Source organism: Helicoverpa armigera, chromosome 25 (assembly GCF_030705265.1).
Source record: "Helicoverpa armigera isolate CAAS_96S chromosome 25, ASM3070526v1, whole genome shotgun sequence".
Taxonomy (NCBI): Eukaryota; Metazoa; Arthropoda; class Insecta; order Lepidoptera; family Noctuidae; genus Helicoverpa; species Helicoverpa armigera.
This window is the reverse complement of record NC_087144.1, coordinates 6,355,430-6,367,308: the sequence shown is the minus strand read 5'-3', so window position 1 is coordinate 6,367,308 and position 11,879 is coordinate 6,355,430. Positions and strand designations below refer to the sequence as shown.

Below are 11,879 nucleotides of genomic sequence, written 5' to 3'. Positions count from 1 at the left end.
TGTTTCTTTTTGCCGTTAATTACCTATTGCTTTTTAAAAACATTGTTTTTATATTTTCAGTGATTAAGGTTAGGTAGGTACCAAAGAAGCCAAAAATGACATACAAAATAGTGCAGACAATAGAGAGGTAGAAAAAGTCTGGTTATTGTACCTTCTTTCTGGGAAGACAAAGGAAAATTGTGGTGGCCGCCTAAAACGACTCTGTTTAAATTAATGAAAGATGACCAATCCGAACCCAGTAAAGACTGGAAATTAATGAAGTGCACGTTGAAAAGAAACAATATTCAGACATACCAGCTTGCTGATAATGAATTATCTGCAATGGAAGAAAATTCAGACACAGATGTTCAAGATACAGTTGTGGTTGAGCCTCGAGAGACAGTTGTCCTGTCTAGTCAAAATCAAGGAGAAATAAATTTTGAACTTTTGGCTAATAATTTGGCAAGTTAATATTTTTTGTTTCGTAGTTTTGGCATTTTACTCACTATTATGTGTCGTAGTCAGTGGGATGCGTGGCAGTGGTGTTGGAAGTGATGAAGTACCGGTGCTCAATCTGGGGTAATTTAATTCCTGGTAATAATTAATTTCATCTTAAAAAAAATTCATAACCTTTAGACATACTATTATTTCAGATTCATGGAAATGGAGGTTGAGCGCTTAAATTCAGGGGCCACTTATAATACCATCGATATATTCGATGAATATGTTGAGGTGCCCATTGAGACAGAGACTGCAAGCTCTATGCCTGTACCAACAGAGCCTGCAAGCTCTCAGGCTACAGAGCAGCCAGAAGAAACAGCTCCGCGGCGACGTCGTCGGCGGCGTCAAGAAGTGGATGCTGGTGAGTTATCATCAGTAACACTGTTATCTGCTGACTAGACTATGTGTAGTAATATACATTTAGGGAAATTTGTTTTTTTTTTTAACCTGAAGAGCAATACTCACTACGCTCTGCCACCGAAATGCTGCAAAACATTGAGGTGGCTAGTGCAAATGCTACGAATATGCTGCAGCCATAGAACCATTCTATGGCACAACGGGTAAGTTGCATGTTGTGTGTATAAAATTTAAAAGTCTACTCAGGCCTAATCATAACTTGTTTTTCTTTGTTTTCATTAATCTATTTCTACATTTTCAGGTACATAGAAGAAATAGAAGAATTATTATTGATTCTGATAGTGATTGTATTGTTAATGTAATTATTGTTGATTATCATGTTGTAATTGATCTCTATATTATTTTTTACATATCATCTTTTATTGCCTTTAGTTATTAGTAAAATAAATCTTTAATATGAATGTAACTTTGAATGATCTCATTAGTTTTTGTTTTTTTTGTTTGTATATATATTTTTTCTTTTAGTTATTAGTCAAATAGTTGTAGTTAATACATGTTTTACACAATAAACCCTTTTTTTTTAATATCCATGAACCTTTTTTTCTAAGTGTTCTATACTGTCATGTCACTTTGATAAAGGGTAGTCTTTGTCCATAAAGTACCACATGAGTTCATGCCAAATTCGATCTCAATCAGTTCCAACTGTTTTAAGTGTTTGTCTTTTTGAAAAACTCAGTAACCTTTATAAGTAAATTAAATTAAATATTCTTTATTTCAGGCAATTAAAACCCATACAGACTAACAAAAAACATCATGACTCAATAAACCAATATAATCTTTGAAACTACAATAAAATAACAACTTTAGAGCACACGATGCGTTGCGGCGGCGGTGCGGCGGCGGTGCGGCGTCGGAGAGGTGTCGCTGCGTCGTCTTAAGGGGTCTACACACCAAAGCCGCTGACCCGGCGGCACAGCCCGGCGGCACGACTGCCGCGGCATGTGGTGATCTAGTAATTGTCAAATACTCTATGAAAGCCGGCGGCATGATTGTACAAAATACGGCCGGCGGGTTGGGCCGCCGGGCTGTGCCGCCGGCATCAGCGGCTTTGGTGTGTAGACACCATTACATAGAAATATCTACGGCATGTCAAGGTGTCTACACACCAAAGCCGCTGATGCCGGCGGCACAGCCCGGCGGCCCAACCCGCCGGCCGTATTTTGTACAATCATGCCGCCGGCTTTCATAGAGTATTTGACAATTACTAGAACACCACATGCCGCGGCTGTCGTGCCGCCGGGCTGTGCCGCCGGGTCAGCGGCTTTGGTGTGTAGACCCCTTCACACGATGCGCTCCGGCGCCGCACCGGACTTGCAACCACCAAGACGAGGCGGGGAGGGGTGAATGCGTTGCGACGTCGGAGCAGCACCGCTAAGTTGTTTTGCGTCACGAGGAAGGACACACGCTCGCTCGCTTCGATTTCTTTCTAAGTATTTTTCTTTATTGTGATTGAGGTTTTAAAAAATGAGTGCCAACCTAGATGTTATTGATATAGACTACCTAATAACATTAGTTCAAGAACGGGAAATCCTTTGGGATAAGTCCAATGAACACTTTTAAAATAAAACAATGAAAATAAAAGCGTGGGAGCAAATTGCCAAAATTTTATTTCCAGACTATGATAATTTTGCTCCTGATGTAAAGAACCAGATAGGTAAGTAATTATTTAATCTATACTAATATTATAAAGCTGAAGAGTTTGTTTGTTTGTTTGAACGCGCTAATCTCAGGAACTACTGGTTCGATTTGAAAAACTACTTTTTTCTGCTATGACTATCGAATGTACCACTTTCGATACTTTACTACGACAGTGTAATAGCCCTGCATTTTCGATATTATGTTGTATTATTATTTTATTTTTTTTGTATTTTCAGAATCTCTAATGCAGTGTCAATTCACCGACGAGGAGTGGAGATATTTGAATGACATTTACAATGAAAATGATGCAGTTGATGGAAATATTGTTCATAATGATTCTGATATCGTTATTTTTGATAGTAATGAATGTACTCCGGTTCCATCTCCTAACTCTATTCAAGATTTTGATTGCCCAATAAGCCCAACCGAACAATTTTGTGACAACGATGTTCAAGAACCTTGTGACATTCCAAGTGTAAATTCTTCGATATCAGCATCAGCATCTGAACCAGAAACATCCAATAACTACACAGTCAGCAGAATAAGGACCCTTAAGCAAGATCCGGGTAAGAAAAGAAAGAGTCGTATAAACCAATGGACTGATGTTCGTTGTTTTATATTATAAAAAAAAATCAAGCATTTTGTTCCCTCCACAACTTCTTAACAAGCAAGCGCCCGTTGCAGTTGTCTTCCCCGTTGAAGATCAGGGTTGAACTGCCGACTGGAGTCTTCTGCACCAATTTCTACCTACTAATTAAAAACTCACACAATCCAAACACATGAATTGTTAAATTCCACTTTAAATAGTGCATCATGGTAATAATGTGTGCAGAACCATTGAGAAGATTGGATTTTTGTCGATTTATGTTGAACGCCGATACTGAAAATCCTCAATGTCAAAAAAATGGACTGACGAGTCCAAATTTGACAAGGACGGTATAACCAATTACCATAACGCTCACTACTGGGCACCAAAAGCAGAAGGAAACCCGAATAAAAAGCGAGTAAAAGGCTCTCAGTGGAGGTTCAGTTTAAATGTGTGGATGGGCATTATCGACAAGTATTTAATTGGACCATACTTTATGCCTGACTAGCTTCTGCCAGCGACTTCGTCCGCGTTAGATTTGGACTTTATGCAAAGAGAGGAAGAAATAATAATCACCAGCTTCTCCAATTATATAAATCTATGCTTACCTAGCCTATTGGGATGAGTGAGAGTGTTATAAACGTCAGAGTAGACAAATATAATCAGAAAGCTCTGAACTGCTTAGCAATCGGAAGTTACACGTGTTATTGTGAGTCAACCATAAGAGACATATACTGTCGTGGGATATTTTTCACATAATTTAAAGGAGACCATTTCCGTCATACGTGGTTTCTATATAGCTTTAACCATTAAGGCTGCACACGCGACGGAAGCTTAAAAAATGGAGTAACTTTTCCCGTTTTCCCAACATTTCTCTTCACTGCTCTGCTCCTATTAATCGTAGCGTGATGAAAAGTATTATACAACCTGCCCAGGAGTATGAAGAATATTTGTGCCAAGTTTCATTAAAATCCGTCGAGTAGTTTTTGTTTCTCTAACGAACATACAGACAGACAAAAATTTTACTGATTGCATTTTTGGCATCAGTATCGATCACTAATCACCTGATAGATATTTTGGAAATATATTTAATGTAAGTACAGAATTATTGAAACAAAAGTTGCCCGATTTTTCCAAACGACAAGGAAGGCGCCAAATTGAGCGAACTACATTTGCGTTAACATCCAATCAATATGTTGACAAGAGAAGAGAAAAACAATTAAAGAAGCAAGTTCCGTACCGATTTATAAAACGGACAAAAAAATTACGTTTGTTGTATGGGAGATTATAAGTATAGCTAATTTAAATGGCGTGTTTTATGAACATTTTCAACGAACTATTATTGCTTATGGAGGATTTACCTTAGTGTAAGAAGAAACATGTGGTTTCAACACGATGGCTGCCCTGAGCAATATCGAAGAGGTGATCAAAATCATCAGAATAATGGATAGGAAGAGGAAGTCCCGTACCATGGCCCGCAACAAGAACCTCGGATTTGAAACCAATTGATTTTTATGTGTGGGGCCATATGAAAACAATTGTGTACAAGAATGCCATCCTATACCAACCGTGGTATCCTGCAAGAAAAAAATATTGATGCGAAAAATCAAATAAGGGCCCAATTGACAAGTAAGGTGGTCAAGACTGGTCTGCGACGTAGAATGAGAGTCTGTGTTAGAAATAGAGGTAGGCACAACCCTTTCTTTTCATTTTCATTATTACATAACTTGATAATAACCAGCTTGAAGAAAACACAAGAGAATACTACATTTTGTTTAAAACTCGTACACACTTCCGAAGAACTATCCAATTTAGAGGCAATATTAAACGACGGCAAAATGAAAGAAGAATAATTAAATAGTAATCGTATGCCAACCAGGAATAACCTTACTGTTACTGTTACTGTTACAGCCTTTTTATCGTCCCACTGCTGGGCACAGGCCTCCTCTCACATGGAGAAGGATTGAGCATTAATCACCACGCTTGCTCAATGCGGGTTGGTGATTTCAGACTTTATAGTCCAGGTTTCCTCAAGATGTTTTCCTTCACCTTTTTATCAGCCATTGGTGTCTAAGTATACTTAGAAAGTACATACAAACTTAGAAAAGTTGCATTGGTACTTGCCTGGAGCCTGGAATCGAACCCACACCCTCATACTCGAAAGGTTGGTTCTTTACCCACTAGGCCACCACGACTTACGCGCAGACTTATATGCGCAGTTTTAACCTTAAAACTGCGCATATCAACTATGTATTTTTTACCAGCGAATTTCTAACAAAATGCTCTTGTCCTGGTAGCGGAAGAGGTGAATACTCAAAAGTATGTTTAAAACAGTACAAAAATGTCTTAAAACTATTCTTTGAACTGATTTACACAAATGACCATACACTATTGATGGCAAGTTTTTTTGTGAAGTGAGAATTTTTTTAAGATCTATTCTACAAAACGCTACAAAGCGTAAAAACTAAATTACAAAGATCTTCGACCGACTTGCAGAAATAGTCACAAAAGACAGAAACTGATAGTCTTGTGTAGTTCGCGAACAAACTAGGTCGGAAGAGCGATCTCATGATCTCACGATAATCCGATGCTAGTAAATACGAGTAGGTACCCGATACCAAGTATTTATTGTATCGAATCAATTTTGCGATACATACTCGGTATCGAAACAAAAATACTTGGTATCGAATCGAATCAGCAAAACAACCGAAATAAAACAATAAAAAAAACCGAGAACGCATCATACAGAACTGAGAGAGCAAAAGCTGATCGCACTCGGTTATCGAGTTACCGGTATTCGTCGCGTGGCGGCGTGAGTGACACATTGTCTCGCGCTAGGCCATCCAAATAGGCATGACGACAGTAATTCAAAATTATTACATAATTAAACGAACTTACCTGAAGTGAAGTTCTATTGTAATTATACGAAGAGCTTAGTCCGAGATATCTTCTATATTCACTGTGTAGTTCCACAATCCTCGCATTGTGTGTGCCGCGACATTTAGAGAAAGCGAAAAGCTTCGTATCCAAACCGAAAAAGGCAGCCCACTGTCAACACTATATCAGTAAGTCATTCATTATTTCCGCGCCGCGTGCAGGGTCTGTCAAGTTTGTTCTACGAATTGCATTAAGGTGGGCTTGAAAACAAGAGAGAGTCAACGACATCAGAGTAAAAGAGATAAATATATAATGTTGCCACCAAAAATACAATTTCGTATTCTCCCTAATAATGAGCGTATAAATTGATTTTTAAAGTAAATTACCCTTGAAGATACTTTTAGCTATTATTCTAATGCCAAAAAATATACTTAGTTGAGAAATATTAGATATAAAATTTAATATTACTTATTAGAAAATATATATGGGGGATTATGTGTGGCAACACTAATGTCCGGACGCCATATTGGTTTTGACATTGTTGACGTCACAAGAAAAATGTCTGCGGCCGGTTGCGCACCATTTTATCTTGTACTAATGTTTATTTGTAATAAATAAACTACTTCCATTTAATTCTACATACATTGATAACGTTGAGTCGAGCTTGCTCCTCCGTTGCTGTGTTTTGGTGAAATTAAGTGTGTATTTGTGAGATATAGACTCGGTGTTGAGACAGTGACTTGTTTGATTTTGTTTTGTGTTTAATTCGCGATGAGTTCACAAAAAGAAAACACAAGAATCTGCTGCTTGTGTGGATCTTCACCTTCTAAAGATCCCAGCATCACTTTGCATCGGTTTCCAAAGCCTGGCACTAAAAATGCTCTGCGGTATGTACACTCCATGCTATTCGTCTTAGACGACATAGAATACCACATTTATTGTTAATTCCGCTTCTAACTACCACAAACTCACGTAACATATATACCTATATACTTAAGTCCCAACTTTCCTTGCCAAAAATCATTAGGTACTTACTATAAAAAGTTTTCTTGCTTACACCATTCCCGTATCTAATATAACATCTCTTTCAATCAAAGCGAAGACTACCCACTGACATGATATAATAATATCTTAACTCGGAAAATGATTAAAATAGTGTGTAATTTGAGAGCAGTGGTGGCCGAGTGGTAACTGCCCCAACTTACGAGTGGTAGGTCGCGGGTTCAAACCCGATCTGGCGCATAACTTTGTGTAATTTATTTCGTCACTACTGCTCTCAAAACGGTGAAGGAAAACATCGTGAGGAAACCAGCATGTCCTAGAACCAAAAAAAAATTCGAAGACGTGTGACATCCACCAATCCGCACTGGGCCCGCGGGGTGGATTATGGCCCAAGCCCTCTCCTAGAGAGGAGGCTGTGTCCCAGCAGTGGGAACATTAGAAGGCTGATGATGAGTGTGTAATTTTGATATTTTTAATTTTCAGTTGTGAATTATGGGCAAAGTATTGCTTCCCAAACGAAGCCTGGTCTTCACCAAAATTCCAGGACGCACTCCATAAACAACATAAGATGCTATGCAGCAAACATTTCAAAAGCACATGCTTTAATGAGAAGAAGTTGTTCAGAACAGCTGTACCTGATGTTCAATGCCAAAAGGTTAGTACCATTATCATTTTGAAAGTGTATTTAAAACACCTGTCTTATATAGCACAGAAATACAGACATTATGTTCAGTGTTCATTGTACTATGCAAAGCTATTTCTGAATGACATAGACAAGGCCTGGACCCAAAGATTATGGAGGTACATGGGCTCTATGCGCCACCAAATTGGGAATTTGAGTAGAGCAGAGTAAGAATTATATATGAAGGCAGATTCTTTACTGGAAGAATGAACTTTCGCATAAATGAATTCCCACAAAAAATCTGCTAATGGTTATCCAACCAATTGCAAGATATAAATTTAAAAAATTAAATATATGATGAGTACAATGACCTCTTAAGAGGTTGTTGGTTTTTTCCATAACACTGTATATATGTTTTTACATTTACCTCATCTATGACTAATAAATTTAAAGAGTTATCTTTAAATTTATTTAAAATAATCAACTTTCAATTTACAGGATACAACAACTTCTAATGTGCCAGATCAATCTGCCATATTTGAACCTGTTGCCGGTCCATCCAGAATGAATCCTTTAACAGAACATAATGTAAACATTATCACTCCGACCAATTCAGGAATGTTTGTGTGCAAGTCTTCAAAACAAGAAAGTGACCAGAAAAGCAAAATGTTGAGGAAACTGAAAAGTAGTATGAACAAGGTGTATAGATTACAAAAAACTGTAAAACATTTAAAAAACGAATCTTTTTTAAATGTTATTTGTAACAATGAGACAGTCCGAGAAATCCTCAATACAAAAATGAGTTCGACATTTGCACTGTTACTGCAAGGAGAACTGCAGAATTATAAGAGGAAGAAGCCTGGTCGCAGGTGGAACATGGAGGCTAAAATAATAGCATTGAGGCTCTACAAGAGGTCACCAACTAGCTACAAATTGCTAAGGAGAATGATTTGTTTACCAGCACCCAGCACATTAAAATCCCTCTTAAGTAAATTTAAGATGAATGTGGGGACACACAAAACAATACTCACAATTTTAAAAAACACGACAAAACACTTTGTCCCCTCTGAACGTGAGTACATATTGTTGTGGGATGAAATGTCCTTAAGAAAAAATTTATGGTACAATTCGAAGACGGATTTAATTGAAGGGTTTCAAGACCATGCTACACAAGGTAGATCTCCACAGCCAGCTTCATATGCCCTTGTATTTATGATAGTTGGAGTCAGGAAACATTTTAAGCAGCCAGTGGCTTATTATTTATCAAGCGGTTCTGTCACAGCTGACAGACTTTCAGCTTTGATTAAGGAGGTATGCATTGCTTCTTCATATTCAATGATGATCATGCTGATTTAACTCTTTGCTGAACTATGATGTTAGTTTATTTGTTGCTAATCTCCCTTATAATACTTTCAGGTTTTAAATTGTTGCTTTGATGCTGGGATAAACATATGCGCTTCAGTCTGTGACTTGGATGGAGTCAACAAGAGAGCTCTATGTCAATTAGGAGCTTCTGTTGAGAATCCCTTCATAGAAGTGAGCAATCACAAAATTGTCACTCTATTTGACACACCACACCTGCTGAAGTGCTTCAGAAATCTTTTCATGAAATATCATGTAAGATTTAGGACCAATATAACATCAGACCACCAACAAGGAATTGGTAAGTCATTTGTTATTTAGTTTTAGAAAAATAATTGTTTAATAATAAATATGTACATTTAAAGCATAATATTTTTTTGTACAAGTAATTATAACACCGGGAACGATAAGAGGCGGGTTATTTTCTTAGAATAGTTGACTTTATATTTAATTTTGGATATTTATTTTGTACTTTATGTTTTAATTGACTTGTGACGAATAAATAAAATAGTTAATTATAACACTATTAATAATTACTTTACAGGAGTCGCTAAATGGAGCCACATCAAGCAATTTTATGAATTGGACAATAATAATCCCAATTTTGTGTTTGCACCATGCCTAAGTAAACAACACCTTGAGCCTAATTCCAAACAAAATGAGGGTAAAACTTGCGGCACAAGTTTTAAGCCACTCAGTTGCAGCAGGACTATATACTAAAATAGCTGGAGGTAAGAAACCTGATTTATTCCTCAGATCATAGTTGCATGATACTTATATTTGTTTCAACAGTATGGTTATCTGGGGTTGTGTCTTTGATAAAGGATAAAACCAACAAATAATTATATTGTGCTTTTAACATTATTACTTAATCCTGTATTGAGCAAGTAACTAGCCGAAACTTCACAATTTATAAAAGTAAAGTATAAAATAAATGTATATTATGTGTACATTTGCTGCCAGTATATCCGAAGTTATTAAGCTAGTTAGTAATATGCTTACTCATATTGATTTGATTTGTTTATTGTGAATTTTCAGGAGACATGCCGACTGAAGCCTTGGCAACGGCTAATTTAATTTCAAGCATGGACGATTTGTTTGATGGTGTAAACGCGTCGACACCAGACTTAAGGAGAGGAAAAATATTTTCCACAAATATAAAACACAATACAGGACATCTCCAAATGTTCGATAAAATGAAATTTTTTTTTAAAACCCTGGAATTCTTGGGATGCAGGGGTAATCCCCCATCAAAAGATGGCTGGATTTGGACCCTCAATGGGTTAGAAATGGTTTGGAAAATTCTAAGTGCCAAACATACTACAGTTAAAAGTTTATCCACGAGAAGATTCCAGCAGGATCCTCTTGAAAATTTATTTGGATGCATTCGATTCAACTGTGGATCCAATAGCAACCCAACAGTTGCACAATTCGTTGCTGGATTAAAAACAGCTGTAATAAGCAACATGGCACATACTAGCTCAGGTAATTGTGAGCTGGATAGCAACAGTGCCATAATTACCAATTTTAAAAAATTATTGACACCAGCCACAGACATGCACACTGAAACTGAACAATCGGAGTCTGTTATAGAAAATGAAATTGAAGAAAATATTATTTCCTCCCTGGAACAAAATTTGGAGGAAGGAAGTAGCGAACTACAAGCATGTGCTTATGTCTGTGGCTTCATAATTAAAAATATAAAAATATTTGTAAGAACTGTAAAAATATTTTAGTCTCCGAAACACCAGAAGAAGTGCATAATTTTATAGAGTTTAAAATTATGATTCGGTAAAAATTCTCTTACATACGCCTCTAAAAATTTAATAGATTGTGTAGAAAAAGTGCAAACATAATTAATATTTTTTAGAAAAAGAGGCGTATAAAGAGAATATAAAAAAATAACACAATTACTAAAGGACTCTATAAATTATGTCTTCCTCGAAAATTGTATGGAGCACAAAGAATTAAATATAAATTATATAATAAATAGTGTCTTCCATATTAATATAAAGAGATATTGCATAATAAAAAACAAAATTTATTCCGAAGATGCATGTAAATCTGCACTAAAAAGAAAAATGAACATAATTATGCATAAATAAATATCTTAACTAATATTATATGTGTGCGTTCGCGCAGCGGAATGTTGTTGAATTTAAAGATTTTAATTATGCAGATAATTAGTGTATGACGTCCTATAATTGTGTATGGTAAAAAAAAATTTGTGTATGCAGCCATTGTGGAGAAATTAACTAAAAACTGATTCCGCTGGGCAAACGTTGTCCTGTCGGAACTTTTTTTAATCCTTAGACTTTAGAAGAAAAAAGATGTGTCCACAAATTAGTGTGTATTTGTGTGTAATTGTTTATGTATGAATGAAATCAGTGCATGCATAAACTTGGGAGAAATTCAAGTTTCCGCTTCGCGAACGTTTGGCCATTAGCTAGTTTTCATATAAAGCGTTTACATAGAGAGCTGCCGATTTTACATACGTTGTTTTGAATTTGTTTATATTTGTTTAAAAAACAGATTTAGAAAAAGTCGTAGGGTTTAAAAGATAAAAATGTAAACGTAAAATACACTTTAAAACATACAAAAATTATTGACACCAGCCACAGACATGCACACTGAAACGGAACAATCGGAGTCTGTTATAGAAAATGAAATTGAAGAAAATATTATTTCCTCCCTGGAACAAAATTTGGAGGAAGGAAGTAGCGAACTACAAGCATGTGCTTATGTCTGTGGCTTCATAATTAAAAAATATAAAAATATTTGTAATAACTGCAAAAATATTTTAGTCTCCGAAACACCAGAAGAAGTGCATAATTTTATAGAGTTTAAAAATTATGATTCGGTAAAAAATTCTAAAGTGTATTTTACGTTTATATT

The 11,879-nt window shown here is 36.3% G+C and overlaps 1 protein-coding gene and 1 long non-coding RNA gene across 2 annotated transcripts; one reads left to right on the top strand and one right to left on the bottom strand.

The window, feature by feature from the left end:
• Positions 1–2,473: 2,473 nt before the first annotated feature.
• On the bottom strand, positions 2,474–5,989 carry LOC135118719 (uncharacterized). The gene is made up of 2 exons (XR_010277734.1): positions 5,348–5,989; positions 2,474–5,007 (listed from the first exon to the last, which is right to left on the bottom strand). It is a non-coding gene; the product is annotated as an uncharacterized LOC135118719 (long non-coding RNA).
• Positions 5,990–6,212: 223 nt separating this feature from the next.
• Positions 6,213–10,665, top strand: LOC126054727 (uncharacterized). Its single transcript, XM_049841321.2, has 6 exons — positions 6,213–6,885; positions 7,484–7,655; positions 8,121–8,933; positions 9,039–9,285; positions 9,529–9,715; positions 10,023–10,665. Exons 1-5 carry the CDS (start codon positions 6,770–6,772, stop codon positions 9,702–9,704), a joined length of 1,524 nt encoding a protein of 507 aa, XP_049697278.2. The 5' UTR covers positions 6,213–6,769; the 3' UTR covers positions 9,705–9,715; positions 10,023–10,665.
• The last annotated feature ends 1,214 nt before the right edge of the window (positions 10,666–11,879 follow it).